This window comes from Ceratosolen solmsi, unplaced genomic scaffold (genome assembly GCF_000503995.2).
Source record: "Ceratosolen solmsi marchali unplaced genomic scaffold, CerSol_1.0 scaffold47, whole genome shotgun sequence".
NCBI classification, from domain to species: Eukaryota; Metazoa; Arthropoda; class Insecta; order Hymenoptera; family Agaonidae; genus Ceratosolen; species Ceratosolen solmsi.
The window spans coordinates 3498126-3524006 of record NW_011948419.1 but is presented as its reverse complement, the minus strand read 5'-3'; the positions used below and the strand labels follow the sequence as shown (position 1 = coordinate 3524006).

The 25881-nt window shown below is 29.9% G+C and overlaps 1 protein-coding gene across 1 annotated transcript; it reads right to left on the bottom strand.

The window, feature by feature from the left end:
- Positions 1–1235: 1235 nt before the first annotated feature.
- Positions 1236–9871, bottom strand: GLS (glutaminase). The gene is made up of 9 exons (XM_011497776.1): positions 9799–9871; positions 9167–9266; positions 8741–8883; positions 7728–8101; positions 6873–7153; positions 6485–6661; positions 5889–6175; positions 1897–2037; positions 1236–1470 (listed from the first exon to the last, which is right to left on the bottom strand). The coding sequence occupies exons 1-9, from the start codon at positions 9801–9803 to the stop codon at positions 1236–1238; spliced, it is 1743 nt and encodes a 580-aa protein (XP_011496078.1). The 5' UTR covers positions 9804–9871.
- Between the last annotated feature and the right edge of the window lie 16010 nt (positions 9872–25881).

Sequence of the window (25881 nt, the reverse complement as noted above, 5' to 3'; positions counted from 1 at the left end):
TTAAAATTCTTTGAGTCATTGTAATAGTTACTTTTGATTCCTCTCATACGATAAAAAGTTTTGCAATTATTCAATATTATTTCAAAAATAATATTAATAAGAATATTTTTTTATAATAATAAAATATACCATTATTATACTTAATGATTAAATTTAATTATAATACCTAAAAATATTCATATAATAATTCATTAATTTATATTTATAAATATTCTTTATGAATCTTCATTTTACTTGAACACTTAACACGTAAAATTTACGCATATACTTTCCTTAGTTACACATACAACTTCCTAAATAATAGTGTATTATATTCTCGATAACAATAAGGAATTTAAAATTTGTTTTATAATTTATAACTGTACAAATATGAAATATTTAACTTCTCAACAATTATTGTCGTGAAAATGCTAATAATATTGCATTATATTGAGGATTTAATGTTTCAGTCCGTTTATATCATAGAATCTAATGTTTGTATATACGTGGACGGGCTAGTTCTTTTTTCTTCTTCTTTTTCCTTTTCTTTAACGAAGCACAAACCTGAGTTTTGATATAAATAATCCTTTATAACAATTCAACAAAATTAATAATTATTAATTATTAATTATTAACTATTATTATAATATCTATAATAGTCTTAAAGCACGAAATGTAGAGTATAAATTTACAATTCAGTAAATTTGTTCGAATCATTATAAGGTCATAATTGACTTTATATACAATAAATATACATTGCGAGTATTATTTGCTATTTAATTTGTATAATTTAAAATAATAATATATGACTCGCAAGAGTTCATTAACTCTTGATTAATTAATTTAATCAATTAGCATTGAATTATATTCAATTCTTATTAAAAATATTGCAATTGTATTTGAATTTCACTTCAAATATGGAAAGATCGGTGATTTATAAAATAGAAAGATCTCAGTTTCTATATGTATATAGGCAAGCAGCAATCGTACTAATAAAATATTTCATGGTTCAAGGAAAATAATTATCCTTATATAATTTATATCATAATTTAAAGAGGTTAATTGATTCCCTATTGTAATGTAATAAATTTAATAAAATTGCAGAGCGTTAAAAGAATGCTTATAACACGCGGGCAATGTTAGTTTTATTAAAATATTTTGATTCAAACTTCGGCTCATTCGTTTGAAATTCACGAAACTAGAAAATAATTTAACATTCTTGATTTTTGCCCTTCTTGCTCGTGCAAATTGGTTATTTAAGGCAAAAGTGATTTATCATTTGACTTTAAGTCGATAATCGAATCTACCGAGTTCTTACGTTGGGTTATTGATGTTTCGCTAGTCGTGCATCCTCCATTCTTATTGCTATTTTCATTTTTAGTTGATTTTTCATGACTGCCGCTCTTAAGTATTTTCTCGAAATTCTTTAGGTACTCGATTACTTTCATATGACCGAATGTCTCCGCTTCGTCAATGGGCCGATTTCCCCATCTGTAATTGGTGTATTATTATGTCAATTTATTAAAGACTCGATTCATTATATGAACAGTATTATTGATCGACTATTAATTATAAGTAATCGATGGCGTAATTTTACTAAGCCTATCAATCGTTAAAATTACATTACAAATATTATTTGGTAAAAATAAAAGAAGTTTATTGTACAAATAGAAAAAAAAAATCATATTTTGATTTATGTACATGAAGAAAAAAAGACAGGAAAAATATGTGTACGAGCCAAAATTATCAAAAATAACAATGAAAAAGAATTTTTCGTCAAAACGCTCGGATCGAATAATCCACCAAACGCGTTACATCTCTATTGGTGATCGGCACGGTCCTACATCTACGGAAAGTCCTCGGACAATTGATCAATCGCGCGTCGAATGAAACAATAATGCCAAGGGCTTCTCTCACCTATCCTTGGGATTGTGTGGCACTCCGCACTGCTCGATAAGGAACTTCACGCTGTCCAGGTGTCCCTCACTCGCCGCCAAATGCAGGGCCGTGCGGCCATCGTAATCAGACAGCGTCATATCCATGCCACTGAGCCGGTGCCTGCGAAAGCCAACGTAAAGCCAGGGTTATACAGTGAACCCGCAGCCTCGAACTCCTGGTGGATCGCGACTACCCACGCGCGCCTCCCTTTAAATGCATTTAGCGTTTGGATGAAGCTCGGGGGCAGGGCAGGGGCAGGAGATACCTTGCAATGCCCAATTCTACTGATGCCTACGCCTTACGCTCATTACTAAAGCCTACATTCTGTCGGAGTCGCAGGCTTTTGAAATAAAAATAATAAGAGAAAGAAAAACAAAGTTGACAAAAGAGCACAGGCACAGTGCAGTCGGCCGGGGACATTCAGACTCCAATAAGGATATGGTTATTCAAGTATGGAATGCGGGGTTGACTAATACGATGTGTCGTTATACGTGTGTGGAAGTGTCGGATCTTAACGTTCCTTTTCACTTTTAAGACGGAATAGAGTTTCGACAAATGAACTTACATTAGTTTTGGCCGGATTCCTTGCGTTCCTGTCTATTGCATTGCAGAAATATTATAGTAGGCTCCTTTTACATGCTTACTTTAAGGCAAAGAATTTCTTTAACACGACACAATGTCATTTAATTATACATTAATTGCAATTGCAACACTTGGTGTTTGCGTAAGAGGCTACAAAATCATCACTCGTTGTATTAACTTTAAATATTTAGCGAATGAAAGATTTGTCGAAACTATATTAAAAATCAGTAGGAATTCATACTTTTCTGATAACTATGAATAGTTAATTTTTATTAAATATTATTCATTAACCATTATTTTTCATCGCTAACGATGTTACTTAATTATTTTTTAAATTTTATTTGATTTTTTATAATTATGATGGTTAAAATATTTCATAATACGAATAAAACTTATGTCAATTATAAATATGGTTGTTGATTAATTTTGTAAAAGTTTATAATACAGATCGATAAATTATTATTAATATTAATCTGTGCATATTTGAAAGAATTCAATTACGCTGCATATCAATTATTAATAAGTTTTTCGGAATATTGAATTAAAAAACAAAAAAAAACAAAAACAAAAAAAAAATCTTATTTGTATTTGTTAAAAAAATAAGTTTTTACTCTTAATTTTTACAAAATATAAAGAACGTCATATTTTTTAATATAACATGTAACTTAAAAAATATATATCCTATCCGTTCAAACATATTATTAGCTTAATGACAATAATCTAAAGCTGCGTACAAAGAAAGAAAATGGAAAAGAAAAAGGAAAAGAAAAAAATTCAACAAGTAGGCTATATTACATATTGCATTTTCCCACATTTTCCAATATATATTATAAAATTTTACTTAAATAAGAAAAAAAGAAATATAGCATATCAGCTTCAAGAACTACGCACAATCTTTGATGAGCTTTTATGTCAAATCTAATCTTTAAATATTTTGCGACTCACCACTCCAAGTAATCTCGCATTCTGATGCGAAAGGTTTAGGCGATTGTCGAACAGGTGATGTGTTTACGTGTGCGTGCATCGGTATAACATAGCGTGTGAATGTGTTAATGTCTTATTCCAAATCCTATTTATCTCTGCTTATTATAATTTCTCTTTACTGTTTGTAAGCAAAGATAATCTAAGTAACTTTGTCTTTTAGAAATTAAACAAAATTATTCATTGGTTATTTATTGAAAAGGGATTTAGATATATAGATATCGCAAATTCCATATGGTATATACAGTTTATTTAACAATAATACTTGCACTTGATATGAAAAATAAATCCAAATATATGTTGATGCATTATTGCGTTATAATGATTTTAATTTCAATAGAATAAAGCTCGTCTTTATTTTATACATTAAAAATGAAAAATCTTTAGAATTAGTATTGTGGAATATTAAAGAAATTACGTGGGTAATTTGAAAAATGATACGACTCATTCATAACTTTAAACAATTGACAATCTTATTTGGAGTTTATTTAGATATTATTTAACGCTTTGAACAGGATAAAGGATACTGAATTTTTTTTAGTTTTTTTTTTTGTTTTTTAGTTTTTATAAAAGATAATAGGAAGAGTTAAAATTGTTAGAAAAAGCATTACATAATGTGTGGATAACAATTAGGAAATTGCATTATTAAATATAGTTAGATTAATACTTCAACATTTCACTTCTGTACTAAATTGATAAACGTACAATAAATTCTCCATTATTTGTGATATACTAAAAATTACATAACATTACTGTTTCGTTATAATTAACATTTGTGGCACATGAAACCATTTATCACAAGATTATCGAAACGGAAATTTAAATATTATTGCATATACTTATAGAACATGTACCCGCAATAAATCATATTTACATGTTCATTTACAGTGGCATACAATCGCATACGATTATAATACATTCCTACTAATCAGCTGATAATGTTGTATATTACATATGCTTCGGCAAAATGCTTATTTCAATCATCAAAAACACCTAGACATTGTAAACAGATCAAAGCGCCAAAACAGGCAGAAAATAAAAAAAATTCTAGTGCACTCAAGCCATGTACCAATTCAGTCAGATTGTAATGTACAGTTTAGCAAAAATACGATAGCAAATTAGACAACGTACTTCTCATAATATAAATATCTATGTAAAGTCAAACAGTATTGTAATTTTTCATGTAAAATCATATATAATTATACAATTGCTGATTAATAGCGAAATAAAAAAAAAAAAAAAAAAAAAAAAAAAAAAAATTAAAAAGTTTATTTTGTGTGTTTATGTGTATGATAATAAATAATAGCGGAATATAAAATTTATGAACAATCAAAATTAAATTAAAATTTAGTTCTACAAAAGCAATTTAACCAATATCATATCATTTAATAATTTATATATATTATTTATTTTTAAGCAAACAGTCTTTCAAGATATTTAACAGACAATGGCTTAGAAGGATGATATCCTTCTATGGATTTGCATAAAGTGCTGAAACCGGAAAATACTTAAAACGTATCAGAACAAGCATGACAAATTTATTATATTATTGTACAAATATTAAAATTTTTCTTCTACATAATTCTTAATAAAATTGATTAGTAATGATGAATAGAATTGTGAATGAATTGATCGTGGATCGAAGGAAACTTACGAAATTCTTGAAATATTGAAATACGATAGTGAAAATATGAAAATATCAATTCACTTTACATATTTAAAAATTAATTTAAACATTTTAAATATAATTTGCAGCGCCGTTTTAATCACTGCTTTAACAAAATTAATTGATGAGACTGCCCGTTTGGTGTATAATAATAAATATCATACAAAATGAAACATCCGATGTTCCGGTGTTTAAATAATAATGTTGAAATAAAAATGTGAGATTCCGAGGTGAGTAGAAAAAATTGAAAAGTAGAAAAAAATAGAAGAAAAAAAAATTGTTATTACGAAATTATTGAACAACGAATGTAAATTGGCATTTTTACTCTCCTACCGATGAGGTACATACATCTTTATCACAGCTGTATGCGATTGTATATTAATTTAATTCATGCAAACTATCAGGATGCTTTTGGCTATCTCTAATAAAAAAAGCGAGTCATAACAGTTTGATTTTCAAAGGCAATGTACACTGAAATTTGAAATTTGTTTGTATTAATCATTATTTTGAATTGAAATTTCTTACGTGTTTCTGACACAACATGAACAATACTATCAGGTAAGTTCGATTATCTTTGCGATTGATAGTTACAGAAAATATAGCTATAATTCTGAAATAATCAGCTATGGCTTTTAGTCGAAGTACTGGCGCATGGAATATTATCCAATCCCCTTCTACTTTGAACGAAATAATTAACACGAAGTACAAGGAAGAGCTCGGGGTGACTGTGAGCCCGGGTTACCTGCGCATTGCCGTGACGTCGCCGCTGGCCGCACTGAAGAGCAAATTGACGATCGATAGGCCTTTCGTCTCGTACTTGTGCCTCCGGGGATCCTTTTTGTTTGCCGCGTGCTTGAGATTGTCGTACCTGTGGAAGTTGAACTCGCCGACGAGCTCCTCGCAGAACTGCACGCCCCGACAGGAGTTGCCAAGCATGTCGAGGGGCGGTGACCAAGTGCAGATGCCCATCACGTTGGGTATGACCATAAGCAGACTGCCCGAGACACCGGATTTCGCGGGTATGCCAACCTACGTGAGAGAGGGATTATTGTATTGGCAGTCTCTCACTATATTTATCATCTATTTGTTTATTTGTCCCGAGTTTGTTGCCAAACTCTTACGATGCAATAATTATTTATGAATTAAGTCTTCGTCAGACAAAACTGGAGTTAGGCGTGAAAAACCTGACGAATCGACGAATCAACGAATCCATAATAAATACCACCATCGGGCACGTGAGTTTAACAAGTCGAGGACACTCGAGATCGACTTATTAATAATTTTATCCATGGAAATGTTTATGCATTTGCAAAAGCTTTTATTATCCATCGACTTTACCTTGAAAGCAAATTGACCGCTATAATCGTACATTCCGCAGCTATGCATTAAGCTCAGGACATCTCGAACACTATCGGGTCTCAACACCTTCTCTTCCGTTATAGGACAAATTCCACCGTTTGCTAATGTTGCCGCCATCACTGACATTGACTCGCAATTGGCTTCCATGGAACAACACTGTACATACAATTTACGGGACTTTCAAGCACAAAAATTATAATATAATAACGATGCAATGGTGTCGTGAATCACCCAATGTAATGCGCATCCATCTTACATTTTTCTTTTTTGGCGCATATCATTTATTGGAATATCCACGACTTTGCTCTGATAATAGCACTGTTAATTAATAATGGCTCATTAAAAGTCAATACCGAATGGAAATTACCTGAAAATATAAATCCATACACTCGCGAAGATTAGTTTTCTCTGGATAACATTTGTGCTCTCTCATATAAAATCCAAGTGCATAATTTCTATCGGCTGCCTCACGTTCTGACAGGAAGACAGCATTATTAAATCCTAAACTTTCACCTCCAGCAAGCTTCTTAAAGTAATTCATTGTAAAGTCGAATTTTTCCGCAAGCGTCATTTCTGGCTTTATCAAGCTTTTTAATAATGAACACACTAAAATAGCACCGGCATTAATCATGGGATTGTGTGGTTTTTCTGAAAAAAATTCCTTACATTTATCGAGTATTAATAACTTGTAACTATTACCAAACAGAAAACTCGCGATACGTATAATTACAATGTAGCTTATAGAACTTTTCTTTTAAAATTTATTCTTTATTGTTGAATATAAATATAACCACGTGTCGTGGTGAAATAAATAAATAAAAAAAAAAACAAAAAAACAAAAAAAAAATGCGATTCTTAACACTGAATAATCTAGGACATATGAAATGCACGTAGCTTATAAGTTTACTAATTAATTTTATCGATTATCTTGATTGATTTAGAGTCATCTTGATCGACTGATAAAATAAATAAAATTCATGTATGATTTTCAATTATCAAATGGCAAATTTTTATAAAACTCTATACGTAAATACAATTCATTGCATATTACTGTATTCTATGCATATAAATCAATTAATTTATTTATCTATATATTTCTATGCATATTTTAGGAATAAAGATTCGATTGTTAATGGAAACGAGGCACGGATAAGGAAGAAAATGAAAAATGTCATATTAACGGGCGACTGTGTATGAATCTAAGAATCGAAATTTGACTCACTATTGTGATCTAAAACGAGTTCGTTGAAATTTCTCCCAGACGGCTCTTGCCCCACGTACTTATGAACCACCTCCTGGCCGAGTTTCTCGAGGGCGATCGCGTACGTAAGGGGTTTGCTACAGCTCTGAAGCGTGAATGGAATCGTTGTGTCACCAATACTGAATCTCTGCCCGTCAATCGTGCAGATCGAAACGCCCCAATACTCGGAATTCATGTGAGCTAATTGCGGGATGTAAGCTGCCACTTTACCTTCGATGTTGGATTTGCACTTCCAGTAAAAATCCTCGATGTGTTTCGTGAAGCCAGGAAAATCCGGTATGATGAACTGATGCCTGAACGCTCGTGATATGAGGACTATGTTTGGCGTTATTATTCTGCAATAATAACATATGAAATGTTAACAATTGTCGTAGCTTATGGCGCGCTAAAGAAACTCTCTCTCTCTCTCTCTCTCTCTATATATATATATATATATATATATATATATATATAGGAATTAAGGAATTAAGGAAGGAATTAAGTACAAGTGTCAAATAATGAATTTCTTACATTTATAAACATATAAATATATATATATATATAAATTTATTGTAGGTAATAAAGGTATTAAAATAATAAATATAAACATATATATATATATATTTATATGTTTATAAATGTAAGAAATTCATTATTTGACACTTGTACTTAATTCCTTTTCAAAGAGTAAGGGAAACGTGTTTTCTTATTTCTCTATCGTATTTTACGCTCTTTTACATAAGCTTACGTGCGACATTATAATGGAGAGAGTTTAAGGCTCAGGGTCACTAAATAAAGCGACAGCATGACTTTTAAAAATCCTTTTTTTCCACTATAGATATTTCATAATAAAATATAATAAAATACGCATTGTAATTATTGACTGATTAAATAATGTATCGTACTTTTGAAAGAACAATTTTTCATAAAAAATTATTTTATTTAGGTGTTCAGTGTCGTGCCTTTAAGCTAATCGGAAGGCATGAATAACTCACCTTTTAAATTGTTCCCGAGTTAATTTTTGCGTTTCGTGAGACGTTCCATCGTGTCCTCCAGATTTCGTATGTTCCTTTTTCAAATTATCTGTCAGTTCTTGAAGTCGTGGATCATTTTTTCTTAAGCCTGTGGTTCTCAGGGCCTGTTATATCAAACACATTTTATTAAACAGATTTGCATAAATCGCATTTATAATATATTATTTACAATAATAATTTTTAAGAAAAGAAAGTAGCGATTATATATATATATATATATATATATATATATATATATATATATATATATATATAAATTTATAATAAACTATCTATCATTACATCGTTACAAACATTAAATTTATTTAAATGAAATTACAAAATTCATTTATTTAAAACACCCTTATTAATGATATATTGATGAAAAATTTTTATTTTATTGCTTACAGCCAAGAATTTTCCAACGTGAAGTAATTTAGTCTCTTCATTTTTGAACATATCGAACATTACATCTTCTGCATTTGATATTTTATCCTGGTCTGCCGTGCTGGAATTATAATCAATTTACGTAAAATTTGCAATAAAATTTTATTTACATATTATTTCATTAATGTCAAATTAATAGTAAAATTCAGCATAATACTAAATTAATATATTATAAAGTAACAAGGCAAGTTATAATAATGTAAACGTGTAAGGCATTGCATCGATAATTGTACGTACTAATTACTTGATTAAAAAAAAAAAATATATATATATAATGATAGTATAAAGAAAGGTATGAAGCTTCAATAATTGCCAATGGTTCCATATATTTTTAGTGTATGAGTTATCCAATGCATAGTTAATAATATACATTCACAACAACAAGAAAGCTTATATAAATACAGTTGAATTTTTTATAACAATTCAACTATGTGCATAAACTTATTTCAAAATTATTTAAAACATATTTGCCTATTTATTATGACCATAGGATACATTGCATTTATTTTAACGAGACAAGATATTTTATGCATACTACTGAATAAATCTGATAAGCGATTCTTTCCATGCCAGAAAATATGCATGGTACTCACTACATGTTATGGCTGTCATGAATGAAGCTGTAATTGCTGGAAAAATATAAGATATTAGTATATGAGTAGAGTATAGAACTAGAGTATTTAATTTTTTTCAGAATCTCTATGTGAATCGTAAAGATCAATAAAGAAATATCTATAAAAAAATTGTAACTAATTAATTATACACTTTATGAATTTTCAATCACTTATAAAAATGATATAAGAACATAAATTTTGATTACAGTAATTGAAAATTACAACAAAATGTGTGTGAATAATTACTGTTTTATGATTGTAAAAATTAAATATATCGAATGTTCAAGAATGAATAATGTAAACATTATTTTAAAATTTAGTTGTAATCGATTAAAGAGTTTTACAATGAATTGTTTAAATAATTTATCTTATTAGAAATCAATTCATCAAAGTTTTTTCTTTCTTTCTAATGAATAATAATATTTTCCGTTAAAATTTGGAAAGTAGATATTTCACACGAATGTAAGAAAGAAATCATAAAACCACAATTTGCAGTCCACAACATTATAATATCTGGAGATAATAAATTCTGTAGTTAACTAAGCATTGTCTAAAAAGAATAAAATACTTAACAAGTATTGATTGAATTTATAAAATTTTCTTAAACATTTTCAATATGTTGTAAAGTATAATATTTTTGATCATTTTTTCTGTACAATAGTAGAAGTTGAATATTCTAGGGATCATTTTTTACTAAAATGTTCTACTCTACCAAGTGCATTTTAATTATCTGTAGTCGGTAACGTATAATTCTGTAATGAACATTATTATGTAGAAAGTCTTTATTAAACATAGGAAACAGATATATTAAACAAATACTATGATATTAATGATATAATTAAGATTCTAATAGTTATTCGAAGCGCGATTGAAGAACTTTAATATCGAATAAGAATATTTATATGCAATAATTGAAAAATAAATAACGATGTTAGTCTGAACATTAAAAAAAAATGTTTGTAAATTAATTATAAGATTTTAATTTTGTAAAATTGTCTAAGCACACGTTATAAAAGTTGAAAAGATAAAATGAGAAATTTATCGATAGATTTAATGATAAATGAAAGTTTAGTTATCTAATTCGCCAATTGATCAAGTTTTTGGCATTTGGTAATAATTTATGAATAATGATACGAATGACGATGTTGACAATGATAATGGCAATGGTAATTTTAAGTATATATTCTATCACATGTTATGTAATCTAATTAATTAAAAATTAATAAATATTGTTTAAAATAATGGCCCTCCTTTTGTATGAAAATATTTAAAACAGTTAAATGATAAAAGTAATTATGAAAAAAAAATTTTATTTCCAACTTCAACATTTATTTATTTATTTTTTTAATTTAATATTATTGACTGTTTAAATTAGCTACAAACGTAAAACAATTTTTATAGAAAAAAGAATGTAAAAATCTTCGTTGATATTCAATAACTTTTATGTATTTACGTTTCTATACCTTACTTATGTATGCAATAAATATATGAAAAGCTATTGTGAGTAATAAAAGTTACGATGAAACAATAACAATGTGTATTATGTTGTATATTTATGTTGTAGATAATAATATAAATTAAATTGGGACATTTAAATTTTTAATAATTTCTGACTAAATCATTAAGCGTCGGCTGATAATTTTCCTAAAATACAATGGCAATAAACTTGCTTTTTTCTTTCTAAAAATATTATAAAATATTAGTTGTGTAAATACCTATAGTTATTGTTTTATAATATTAAATATAATTGCATGTAGTTTGATTTGTTATTTTTACGTTGTTGTCCTAATTACCGATTATTTTTTAATATTTAAATAATATAAGTATTAGATTGTCGACAATTTTACATGAACACACATTATACGAATATAATTGAATTCAAGTCGGCGGACTTATATGGTTATAACGTAAGCAAATTTTTTAATTAAATTTATTTACATTAACCCTGAAAAATTATTATATTTATCAATGTCTTACCGAATTTTTCCATGATCAAACTCCAAACCAGTTCCATAGCAAGCATCTAAATATTTTGATGTACCAAGTTTTGTATATTTCGGTACAATGGCTCGTCTCTGTAAAATTAACAAATTTACTCACGATAACTGTATTTTACTCCAATGGACAGCATAATAAATTTGTTAAATTTATGGCTAACATTGAAGTTTAAAATTGTTATTTAAATTTTACAAAATTTTAAATTACATTTATTTAAATTAGGCGAAATTACCGAAATTACCGAAATCACCGAAATCACCGAAATCACCGTAGACGAAGACCGATGAGCTAATTCACAAGAATTAACTCGATAAAATTCTCCATATTTATTTATATTGCCCACCCGAACAAACATAAATAGTGTTCTAAAGTTACTCCAGAAAGAGTAGATCCAACTTTTCAATATATTAACGCTAGATATGTAAAATTAAGCTTAAGCGAGCAGTTTTCTAGCCGACAGAGTTGTTCTAATAAGAAACGTTCTTCCTAGCATCTTATTAGAAACTATAATCCTATTTCTTTCAGCCCGTTGCTTTTTCGTCCTTATCATCCCTTTTTAGCGTTTGTTATCAGCCTCTAACGAAAATTTTATTAAAAAATTTTTTTCAATAATTTTAATAATACCAATGGCCATTTCTTACATCCCATTGAGAATTATCGTTTTCCTATAACATAATAATTTCGCATCTAAATCTTATAAATTATATAAAAATTTTACTAGTATATAACCTAAGTTACGTAATGAATTCCAAAATCAAAACGTCTAATATGTTATGCAATTCCAATGTACATTCAATATACGAATTATTGTATTAAAAACAGTCGTCCTATTTTTTAAATAAAAATATAATTATTTTATATTTTATACCGTATAACAATTAATGTAACAAAGATAATTGATTTTCCATCACATTTCATTTTGTCAGTAACATTTGTAATTTGAGTTCTTTAATAAGATAATCTACCAATGACAGACATAAAGAGATCTATTGCTTGGAAAAAATAAAAATCAATTTCTCTTAAGGGTACAATGATTTTTCGTACCCTCTATATATAGATTGTTAATACTCTTGCAGCTCTTAGTATTGACACCCCAATGAAAAGATAATCAATTCTACAAAATGAATAAAAAAAGGAAGTTTGTTTTTTTTTTTTTTTTTTTTTTTTTTTTTTTTTACAAAAATTATATATGTATATTGATAAAAATTTCAAGGATTTACGAATTCGTGTCAATTTTAGCAATTGTTTTTTATACGTGGTACATAAATAAATAAATAAATAAATAAATAAAAATAAAAAAAAAAAAAAAATCCGTCAAATTTCGTCCAAAACGAACTGTATTACCACCGAACTTATTGTATAAAATAAGGTAACTGCCGATTTATGTCGAAGACAAAAACGCCGTTAAAGGATAATTTATAATAATCCTATGTATAACTTAAGGTAAGACTGAAAGGAAATTAATCAAGAGGTAGGACCAACATATTGACACGAAAATATTCTAATGATATTGTTCGAAAATGCTGTAGTTTTCTTGGCTCAAACTGCCAATGATTGGATAGTTTTATAATAATTTACCGCCCGCGCTGGTCAAATGTAAATGCTAGGGAAGGAATTAAGTGAAAGAAGAGAATGTAGAATTATCCTGCGTTTTCGATGAATTTATGGTTTATTTTACAATTTATAATACAATTACATTATTCATGTATTGGATGCATCTTAAGTTTAATTGTAAAGATGCGATTTCTTGTGACGGATGTTTCACTACACAAGATGATCCTCGAGTCATGGACACGGACTGGACTTTGTGTACTCACAGTGATACGGTGGCCTTGATCTCATCCTGGGATGAGTAGTTGAATATTATTCACGATCCAAATGTCCGGGAGTGCGTGCTTGGTAGTCTGGTCCTTTCGTGATATAAAGGAGATATAACTTTAACACTTATCGACTGCTGCACAGGAGGGTTGATGTATGATCTTCCTTCTGGTCAGTGGATCACTTAACAAAAACTTGGTCACTAGTTTTCACCGATAAATGAGAAATGATTCCTACTTGGCTACTCCACGCGGACTTGGACAATCGCAACGTCGAAAAAAGTGTTTTTGGCAGCAGCGCCTTCGATTCAGTTGCTCATCCTTCTCCTGACGCGGAGGGGGCCGGAGGGTGTTCTTGGTAAAACGTCTTCGCTTGGCTTGTACAATTGGCAACATGTCGAGTACTTGACAACAATGTATGCGTAAGTGATGTCTCGTGACATTGATGGCATCGAGGACACACGAGGATTGGCCGATGTCGCACGAGTTGGATTTCTCGTTACAAACGAATTTTAGGAAATATTTTTCAACTCGATTGTTTATATATTTCTCTCACTCTTGACATATTCTCGTATAAACAGACTCGGCGCGCTCTTGCTAGCTAAAACCAACGGTCGTTTACTGCGCTTTCCGAGCCTCCGATGAGCGTGGAAGAATTTTTTTTAAAAGTTATGACCCTTGGGGTATTTTTCCAAAAATAATACACGAGAAATTCTCTAAATCTCGAACCCCGATACATAAGGCTGAGGTAAAATCTATGAGAATTAATTGAAAAAGTCTGAAGAATGGATGGTTTATTTATTGAATAATGAATATGGAATAAGATTTCAATGGCAAATAGATTATTAGAGATTAGGATGTTAGAGGTTTATGATCTATATATGTACGTTTACATTGAATAACGAAGCAACGAACTTGCAAAAATTCGGCATTACGTGCAGTTTGAAACATACACTTTGACGTCCAAGCTACAAAGTAATGGCTGCACATGCAGAAAAGATAAAGAAGAAAAAAATTATTTCTGCTTAAGAGAAGCAGCAAGTCGATAGGAAAATTTATTTGCAGAGTAGAGAAATTTACTTGTCAAGTCTATTTGCAGAGTAATATCAACAATCGCTTGTGACTATTGAAGCTGTAAAAGAAATTACTTCATATTGGTACTTTAGATCAGGGCATTACAATGCATGAGAAGCGATGTAAGATTCGCTATTTGTAAAACGTGTTGACGTGTAGTCTCGAAGACGCGTGTTCGGATCGGTGAACAGTGCTAACGGATACTGAACATACGTGACTTTGACGTAATACGAAAGGTAAAGGAACTGCAATTTAATTGGATCAGTACATTGTAAATCGTAAAGAACTTACATATCGTACATGTATTTGTCATTGTACGTAATTGGGCATGCATATATTATAATGGTGACTGACGTGCAATTATGTAATATCGAAATTTCTTTTGATAAATGGGGGGAGGAGGAAGAGGGGGGGGGGAAGAATCAAACGTAGACCATGACACTTCAATTCAATTGTTACGTCATCGATTGCAGCGCTGAGTAACTCAAGTATGGGGTTTTTTTTTTTTTTTTTTTTTTTTTTTTTTTTTTTTTAACCGAAGACTTGAATTGCCGCTTCGTTGAAATTTAACTAGTTTGGCATGGGAAATTTGTTAAGAGACTTTCACGCACTACTGATTTATCACCGCATAATCTAACAGTATAAAAGACAACTTATGAGTATACGAATTTGTAGAAATGACTTAGTTGATGTATGGACATGGATAAAACAATGAGCTTCACGAACGATTATAAGATTGCTAACTACGCCGGACATTGGAGTTTATTGTACGTACTGCTATTATTTATGAATTGAATGGCCAGTGATAGGACTGAGGGAACATGAATAATAACGAGAGAGAGCTTCATTATGGGGTTTCCTCTTCCCGTCTTGAGTGACTGCACAAATCTCCGTTAGTTGGTGTAATAAACTTGCGACCTCCATGTTATGGAAAATAATATGAATTCCCTAATGATTATCAAATGCAAAACGCTTTTGGCTGTGTACTATTGGAAGATGGGCAAACGTCATCTCCAGTTTCATTAGTCTTTGCTATAAAATTGTTATAAAATTCAATAAGAGTAGCATTAAATGCCGTTTAATTATAAGTTAAGGCTAAGTATTATTTATTGAATTAATTTTTTTTAATACTACACTCGAATGTAAAATCTCTGATAACGGATATTTTTATTGAACGTTAAACCTATCGATTTTTCAAAAGACTTGATTAATAAATAAGAATTGATGACACTTGTAGCAAATGGCAAAGTAGTGAATAGTTGAAATGTGAATGTTTGAAATTGTTACATTAAATAAAATATAAATTTACTTATATTAACGCATCGTTAATTCTTTGAAAGTTCTTGTAATGAATTCGATATATTATAGAGGAAATTTTACGATAGCAACGAATATTTTCACCATACAAGTAACTAATAAATCATTTATAATAAAATATAATTTAACGAAGCTTTAAAACAATGTTTAAAACAATGTTTTTTATTATATTAAATAATTTATATTAAGAGAACTTTGAGACTATTATCGTATTCAGTACTATTAATATGGTATATTTAATTACTTTTAAGTCTCCAACAAGACGAAGAAAATCATCGTTGTAAAGGATGAAACTAGCCAGATCCATATAACAGAGCATAAATTGAATTGAATGAAATGTGAAATAAATATATTTTTTGAAGAAATTTTATTAATCATTAGAGTTTATAGTTACAGTTATCCTCCGATCGAATATGGACTCGAGAAAATAACCAAGAACCGAGCTTCACAAATCTCTAAAATCTATTGTAAAATGCTTTCTGACGAGTTATGGAGAAAAGTAATTCTTAGTAAGAACAAGCTCCGTAGCCTCTAGACTACAGTCGGTCTCTAATAATTATAATAAATGTTGTGGCTTTGCATTAAATATTATGTTTAATTATTAATAACCCATTAAAATTAATAAGCAAATTAATTTGCAAAAAATATCTAAATATATATTTAAAATAGCTTTCGATTGAAAATACGCTACTATTTTCTTACAATTTCATATTGAAGCAGAATAATCTTTTAGTTTAATTAATAATGATAATAAAAAAAAGCAGTAGGAACTATAATAACATTAAAATTAACGATGAAATAACAAAGATAAATATTACATCGACTATTATAAATACAAAATAAAATATTCGGATTAACTACTATGTACTGTACTATGAAGGAAAAAATAATTACACGTTTCCGTATTAGTTGCTGAAGAGCAAAAGAAGATGATTGACTTAAGTTTACCACGAAGCTCGCGTGGATGTGCCAGAAACTAAAACCTCCTAACTGTCAGGACACCAATCCGAATCCGAGGATAGACGAGATTAAATGTTAAGGAAGTGCCACCAACTGTGCGTGAAACGTAGTATTTTCATGTAGGCTAATGACTATAAATGCGGTAATAAAATTTTAGTTCGGAAGGGAGTTTCGCGACTTTCAATACACAAGATATATATTCCAGACATATTAAAGCTGAATTCCTCTTTTTCACGTTTTATGTTAACAATGTAAGCACAAAGTCACCTACCTTATGAAAAAAATTTGCTCATTTTTAACGCTTGAGAACCATCACAACCAACACGTTCCACAAACACATCATACCATCGCAACTATTCATTACGATTACATATAGCGTCGATTGCCTATGCGTTGTTTAAAAATTAATATTAAGTCAGATGTGTTAAAAAATTGAATTATGTAAACAAAATTAACGTACACTTATCGTTTAAATTTCGAGTTAAAAATTTAGATTAAGTAAATTTTTTTTTTTTATTATTTCCTGAGATACAAAATTAATCTAAAATTGAATATCTAAAAATGCAATAGCACTAAGCTATTTATATTATATCGATGAAATATAATTGTAAATACTTAATTAGAAAATATCGTAATAAGGAACTGCAGTTAAAATTAAAATTGAAACTAAATATATTTATCACATATTATACAAACTTTACTATTACTATATTTTTTATCTATTAAATCATACAAATCTAGCGTATATAAGTTATTTAAAAAAAATATATTGAAATAATTTTAACATTATCGTCTATATTGACGAACTTTAATTATTTAATTTAACTACTCTCGTTTTAATTGTTAAAGGAAAAGATTAAAAATTATTTTCAATTAATTTTTTTTCAATGACTTTGTATTTTTTCAAGTTTGATTTTATAAAAGATTAACGCTGTCATTAGCCGTCTGAATAAATATCGAATCTTACTTTTTTTTTTCTTTTTTTTTTTTAATAATTTCAACCTGTGACGTTTAATTATTTATCGGCTCATCTAAATTTGTGAATAAATTATTTAAATTTTTCTTAAAAAATTGCAAAATAATATTTATTACTATGATTTGTTTTTCTTTTTAGGACATTGGACAATATATTTATTCAAGCTGACTTTATTATATCATTTGACAATGTAAGAAAATTTATTTTCAATATTTAATTAAAAAATATTTCTTTTAATTATTGTTAAAAAAAAAAATCCATCATAATATTGTTATTAAATTGTTTTAATTTCATAAAAATTAATATTGTCAACAAAAGAAAAACAAAAAAAAAAAAAAACAAAAAAAAAATCAAAACTGGACAGCTGATTTTAAAACAGTATTTTAACTGTTTTTAATATACGTTAAATTTTCAATTATCGTTTTAATTAGATGTTAATTATTATTCTCGTAGTCAACTTACGACTGATTCAATAGAGATTGGCAGTCGTATAGTATTATTGAATAATTATAAACGTTTAGAATTATGCTAAAAGTAGTTGCGCATGCGTTTATACACCCGGCGTAAGTATCTCACAGCATGCGTGAGTGCGTGCGTGTGTGTATACACATGCAACATGCACTAAAAACAGGATCTCTTAACGAATCAGAAAAGTGAATAAGATAATGTTGGACAAACTATCGTTTTATTATCATATATATATATATATATATACATAATTAAGAATAGCTGGTTATCATTGCAATTGTAATTTAAACAAACAAATAAAAGTGACCTTGGTAGGAGCATCATAATCGAAGAAACGAGAGTAACAAAGAAAAATTGATTGCTTTGAATAAAGCTGTAGTGGCTGTTACTCTAAGCGTCCCCTGACATATCCATTATCCAAAGCTGTATTTATTGAGCCCTCTCTCTCTCTCTCTCTCTCTCTCTCTCTCTCTCTCTCTCTCTCGTTTTCTCAATGTACGTCCGCTAGTAATAACTTGAACTTCGGTTGTTTTGAAAAGAAGCCTTTTAGTGCCCGTATGTGCCCGTCTTTTATTTATTTCCGTACGAATTATTAATGTTACATAAATGTTTGTAAAAACGCCAACACTGTCGTCGACGTTACTTTGTCAACGAGTATGACAGAACCAATTATGTATTTTACGTTTTTTAATTTTAGTTAGATTCTTGAAGCATATTTATTGTATTTTGGATAAATACAAATTTTTTTACTTCAAAATAGTGCCAACTTTTATTTCTCTTATTACTGATACGTGATAAATTAGGCTAACAATTTGCACTCGAGTTTTATAATACTCGCTTATTTTAATTATAAACGATAAATATCGTAAACCAAGTGGACACGACGATTTCGAAGCAGCAATTTTAGAAAGATATAAAATAGAAAATATAAAATAATAAATACTAGTATATCATCATCATCATAGTGCGCAAGAAATAAATAGTCGCCTCCGAAACTCGGAGATATATTTAAACGTTTGCATGCACTAACAATTTTTATAGTTTTAAGCTATATAAATACTTTGTGAGAATTCTAGCTAACTAAATCGCGGCTTCAACAATATTTAAGAATAAAATAGAGAGGCACGTAGCCTCGCGTGTCGTTATAACCATAATTATAATTAGTAAATTATTTTAAAAAAAAAAAAGAAAAAAAAAAGAAAAAAAAAATCTAAGAGAATTAGCGAATGCGATACTGTTCTGCTGTTGTAGATCTGAAAGTGATTTCATGTGCTTAACGAGCATCGATCGATCATGCGTTTCAATTGTCTTATTTCACGCTGTAAGAAGAAGTCGCGTGGAAAAGTGCTGCATTAGCAAACAATACCATTGATATGGTATATCGAGCTCCGGGTGCTCTCGTTGTTGCCCTCGTTGTGAGCTAATCTTCGACGAGTAGAAAAGAAAAAAAAACAACCGCAGGGAAAACGCTTACCAAGTGTTTGTCCCGGTATCTGTCAATGCTCCATAGTCATTTGATGGATGACATCGGTATGGAAGAGGAGATCGCAAGGCTAAACCAGTCGACGACATCGCGGGATTATTTTTGTCTTAAAATACGGTCACTACCATCGACACCACGTGCGCAATAGTAGACTTAAACTAAACTAAACTCGGGATTAGCGTGCCGCGACACCGACACTGGCTCTCTCTCTCTCTCTCTCTCTCTCTCTCTCTCTCTCGCTCTCTCGCTCTCTCGCTCTCTTATTCGCCCTTCCGCCCTTCCGACCGCTGTCAAAATTCACAAACGCGCGCGATATTAATACGACAAAAAGATATAGAAGTCGTCGACGAGTGGTACAACGATTAGCTTGGCAAAATAGAACGTCGAACGACCGGCACGAAACAATTATCATAAATGTGAGATCACTGGAGATCACTGGAGATCACTAGAGATCACTGGAGAGCACTGGAGGGTGCGGGCGACGATCATCGGAAGGGCGGACATCAGAGAGGCTGAGGCTGTTCGTTAATGGAGCAAAATCAGTACCTCAGGGTGAGTGTGAAGGAGCCTCGCTGCAATCCACAGGGGCTTGCAGGTCTTCAGGATCCATAGGACCGTGCATACGAGGTTCTTCGACTGCATCGTCAAGGCCCCCGTGGGGAGGCGTCGGATGTGTGTTTGTACGTGTGCGCGCGGAAGCGCGGGACCTCGAGGAGGGCGAGATCGACGGGCGGAAAGACGCCACGAAGACTAGACACTTGACCGCTACTGTGCAGCCAGGTGAAAAGACCAAAGATGTCCCCGGATGTCGCGGTAGCGTTGGAGGGGCAGGAGCCGATCTCCGAGCGTCTAATTTAGGGACATGCGCGCGAGCGGCGGCGCGATCGTCGTTTATTCGCGGCCGCGTTCCCAACAAGCCGGAAGGGGTGCTGCGCTCAACTCGCCCTCGGCTTCGTCTTATGGTACGGGGTTATGTAAGCCCGCCGCTCGCCCCCAGCACTCCTTCGATTACTCCCCGCGATTTGATGGCGGCGGCTACTGGCAACTCGTGCTCCTGCGCACTCGAGCAGTCGTCGTCGTCGTCGTCGTCGTCGTCGTCGTCGTCGTCGTTGTCGTCGTCCTTCTGTGATACGATATCGCCTCCGCTCGTCCGTTGCGCCAAATTTCCGCCTTCCCCGTCTTTCCGTTTCCTAAACCCTCCACCCACCCCCTCGCCACCCCACCTACAAACCCACACGCGCGTACACACCCTCGCCACATCTCTATCGTACGCGAGCTTGCAAAAGGATATTTATTTGCGCTGGGAAGTCGTTTTAAGAAGGCCAACTTCAAACTATACTCCTTATTGCGTGTGCCGTATATGAATCGCCAAAGTAACCTAACGAAACTTCACTAATTTCTTAGCAATTGAAATGCTCATATTGACCGCGAAAGATTAGAACTTTTAACATATTTAGTATTATAATTCTAAATACAGATGTATTATACAATTTGCTAATTTATTCATTTTCATACGAAGTTCTCGTAATTAATATTTGCCTCTAAAGATTAAACATTGATTTTTCATTATTAGCAATTAAATTATTATTTGGAAATTTGAAAAATTATTTATTCATCTTGTTATCTTTCGGTGGATATATGAACGAAAATCATCGTCCAAGCGTGCGTAACACTTCTATAGAATACATAAATTACACTCGTTAAAAAAAAAAAAAAAAAAAAAAAAAAAAAAAAAAAATTGTATTCTTCCGCATATAATACAAATGACGTATTTATGTCTACAAAATATGTCTATGTATATTTATATATTTTGTGGGAATAAGCAAAAAAAAACTACCAATTTTATATTCATCTTTCTTATTTTACTTGAGAATTTCGGAAGGCAGAAGGCACGGCAATACTTTCTTTATTGGCAATGGCTTATTTAATATTTCAGACGTATAGTACTCTCTAGTTACGACAATCAATACGCGAAGTTGCGTTGCACCAACAATTTATTATTATTTTGACTTTCAAGAAGATCACTCGAGTTCGCGCCCTCGATAGCTAATTATTTGGTGGCGACATCGATTTTTCTTTTTACGTCCTCTACGTATTCCACCAGTCATCGATTATCCGAATAGCTGACCATTGATATGTGGATTTGCTTTCTTTTTATTGACATCATATGATCTGTGCATAATGCTACATCAACAAATTGTTAGCATACGATGATAAATTTCATGGTAAACTATACTTAAAACCTGGCGAAATATTATGAGTGTCGCTTTAGTTTCCAGAATCCATCAAATGACAAATTTTTTTTATCCTAATTTATTTGCACCCACATTACAACGGTTAATAATAATATTCTTATAAGCATGTCAAGCGGAGAAACTATTGGGCAAGTGACTAATGTCGAGCGAATACTTCCTGCTCCCGGTGCTCTTCGATGCCCGTGACTTTGACCTCGTCAACTTATATAAGCCGTGTGCGAAACCATCCTCGGCACTTCTGCCAAAGTTAACAATCCGTCGAGCCGGTGTCTCTAGTTCGTCGCAGAGACGCCAGACTCCTTGTCTGGCTATGGAGCAATCGCTCCGACGGAAATCCGAAATCCGAAACGAAAATTAACCTCGAGGCTCATTGTCGGAGGCCCAACGTTGTCTCACTAAATTCTTCGTGAATTATAAGGAACTTTTGACCCGATTATGTGAGTCGGACAAGCTCGACTACAAAGCCCTCGGAGATGATCAAATTGACGGCTCAGGCCACTCTCAAGTTATACAAACTCTAGTCAGACATAAGAAAATCATTACTCACACTGTATTTAAAGTATAATTGTATATAAAGTACATTAATAATATGTAAAGTGAAAACACTGTATATAAAGTATAATCAGTAAAATATGGTCATTTAAAACCATAATTTTATTCAAAATATTTCATTTCCAGGATATTATTAAAATCTTGAAAAATATAAACGTTCCAAATTTTGTTTAGAGAAAAACGAATATAAATTTCTAAGTTCTTATCTTTCTTTACAATCAGGTCATAACTGATAGTTTCTTTTCTTACGTAGCCACTGATGATTAATCATATACAATAAAGTATGCTGTAATTAAACAAATAAAATACTAAAATAGAAAATATACATAAAATAATAAAAAATTGAACTTAATAAAAACTAAAAACAATAGATAGGCAAAAAAATTATAAAGCTCGAATAAAAGAACTGAAAATAATAAGTACAATGTTAAGAAAAGTTTTATATAATGACATAAATACTACATTGAACAGGATTAACAAATTAGAAGATATAAGAATTGTAAATAATAAATATAAGTTCAATATAATGAAATATAAGTTGGAGGTGTGTATGTTTATATATATATATATATATATATATGAAACCCGACAAATTATTATAAGTAAAAAATAGAAAAAAAAGTAAGATACATCGTTATAGAAATAACGTGTACGTCAAGTAATATGTCAAAATCAATATGAGAAATATTTCGAAACGTTTAAAAATAATTTGTACTAAATTTAATGAAGGGCGTCGAAGAAAGTAAGAAATAAATATAAAACCATGAAATAGCTTATGCATATTGTCAAAACATTGAAAGATAAGCATGTGAATTAAAATATGTGCAATGTGTAAAGGCAACTAAAAGATAGAGCAATACAAAGTATATGATTCACAAGAAAAATTATTACAATATACATTACACTACCAAATAATAAATATGTACTTTATGCAGAACTATCGGAAGAAACAGAGAAAAAACCGTTAATAGTTTCTAAAAAATATATGTTAAGTATCTATTTGACATATGTTCCTAGAAGAAATATTTTTATGATTTTTATGATTTTTATGATTAATATATTTTATTTAAAATTATATCTTTACTAAAAACAAAAACAAAAAATATAATTAAAGAAAAAACAAAGTCGAGGCTAACACAATCAGTCAATAATCAATTAACACGAAACTATCTTTGCAAAAAAATGGAAAAATCGTACAAACTTTTCATAAATATTCCACATTCTGAATTTGCCTTTAATCGAAATATTTAAAGAAAAATATTGACTATTCAATCCAGTATATTTGCAAAAAAAATTTATTTGTACTCACTCTGTTTTAAATTCTCTTAAAATAATGGTTTTGCCTCTACTTCATTCGACTTTTTAACTAATTATTTTATTTATCCTTAATTTCTTTCTTTATTATTAAAGTCAATGTTCGCTGAGCATAAAATAAGGGGGGGGGGGAAGGAATTGACTTGGAGATTCTGCTAGAAATCGATCATTGTATATTAATACAATGACATAAGGAGTTGATTATGTAAATGAAAATTCTGCATTCAAGTGTATATGAGAATTTATCCAATTACTTAATTTTTTTTTATTCTGCTAGGTTTCTATTGTAGAAATTACGCAAAAATATTAAATAGAGAATATATAAAGAATGAAATCATTGTCATATATTTATATTTTAATTTTGTAAAATTGTAAGATTGTAAGATTTTCATAAAAAAAACATACATAATTCATAATATATTTTACTGATTATGTTAGTTCTTTTTATCATACGAATATTGTATTGGAATTTTGTATTAATTTAAAATTACATTAGATATAAATTAGATTAAGTATTTTATTTTATATAAAATATTAATTATATGATATATAAATTTTAATTATATGTTAAAATTTTAACAGTTATTAAAAAAAAAAAAAAAAAAAAAAATTTAGTAAAATAGTATTATTTACTATATTTAATGATGATTTCTTTCATTTAGATTTAACGATGTAAACAATTTTCTGATGAATTATTTATATTAATACAATATTATATAATGCTATAAATATATTTACGATCAAGTTAATCCACACGCACACGCACACACGGGCAACAGAATACAATGAATATTTCCATTTAAACAATAAATCATTGATTGACTGTCATAGTATATTACCATGACATATTGTCGTCATTATTTATTAATATTTCTCGCTAAAAGTTTAATTACATTAAATTTCTACATAAGATCCATTAAGAAAAATGTATATCTTAATATTTCCTATGCATGCATATATGTATAATATATTGATATACTCTTTGTAAAATCAAAAGATCATTTATAAGAAATACGTTAGTAAAATAGAAGGGAAATAATTCGAGTGGTTTTCGAGTGTTCATTAGTATATTTTTATTATTGTCCTCTGATTATTGCAAAAGGATTACATTTACAAAAAATTTTATGAGTAACTGCAATATAATTTCAAGTCCTAACGTAAAACAATCGAATATTATCCGTAATACCTTTATTATAAGATATATTTGTAAATATCTTATTGTTCTTACCTTCCAACGTAAAAAGCCAAGTTTATATTTAAAAATGGCATTTAAAGTATTGAATAACGCATAATAAAATAATAGTAAGATAAGGTTAATTTCCAATTCTATAGGATATGTGAGAAAAAATATCGTTGGTTCTTTAACAATATAAGCTACTGACTAACATGTAAACTAATTAATAAAACATTATCGATAAAATAATGTCGTTTAATGCGCAATAATTAAAATTCGTTGTAAATTAATATTTAAAAAATTAAGTACAATGTTTTATCTTAAGCATTTATCAATCGATAATTCAAATTATATATTTACTCTCTTAAAATCTAAGTTGTACAATTGCGTATTGAATATTTTAAAGGCAGATTACTTATTAGATCTAATTAGAAACGGGTAAAAAAGTATTTTATAAAATTAATATAAATTGATCCCATATTTTATGATATATTTATTCACCAAATGTATATAAAAATTGTAATAATTTTATTTTTAATTGTTTAGACAGAATTCATAAAAATCATTAGATACATTGGTTTTTTATTTTCACATAAACCTTGTGATCTTTTTTCATAATAAATAATTTATTAAAAACATTTGTTTTGGATTGATAATAATAATAATTACGTGTC

Bases quoted from the DNA above. Each gene is read 5' to 3' on its own strand.
- GLS (XM_011497776.1), bottom strand. The intron at 8,102-8,740 runs GTGAGTTATTCA...TTATTATTGCAG, and splicing joins ACTCGGGAACAATTTAAAAG to AATAATAACGCCAAACATAG. The intron at 7,154-7,727 runs GTGAGTCAAATT...AATTTTTTTCAG, and splicing joins ACTCGTTTTAGATCACAATA to AAAAACCACACAATCCCATG.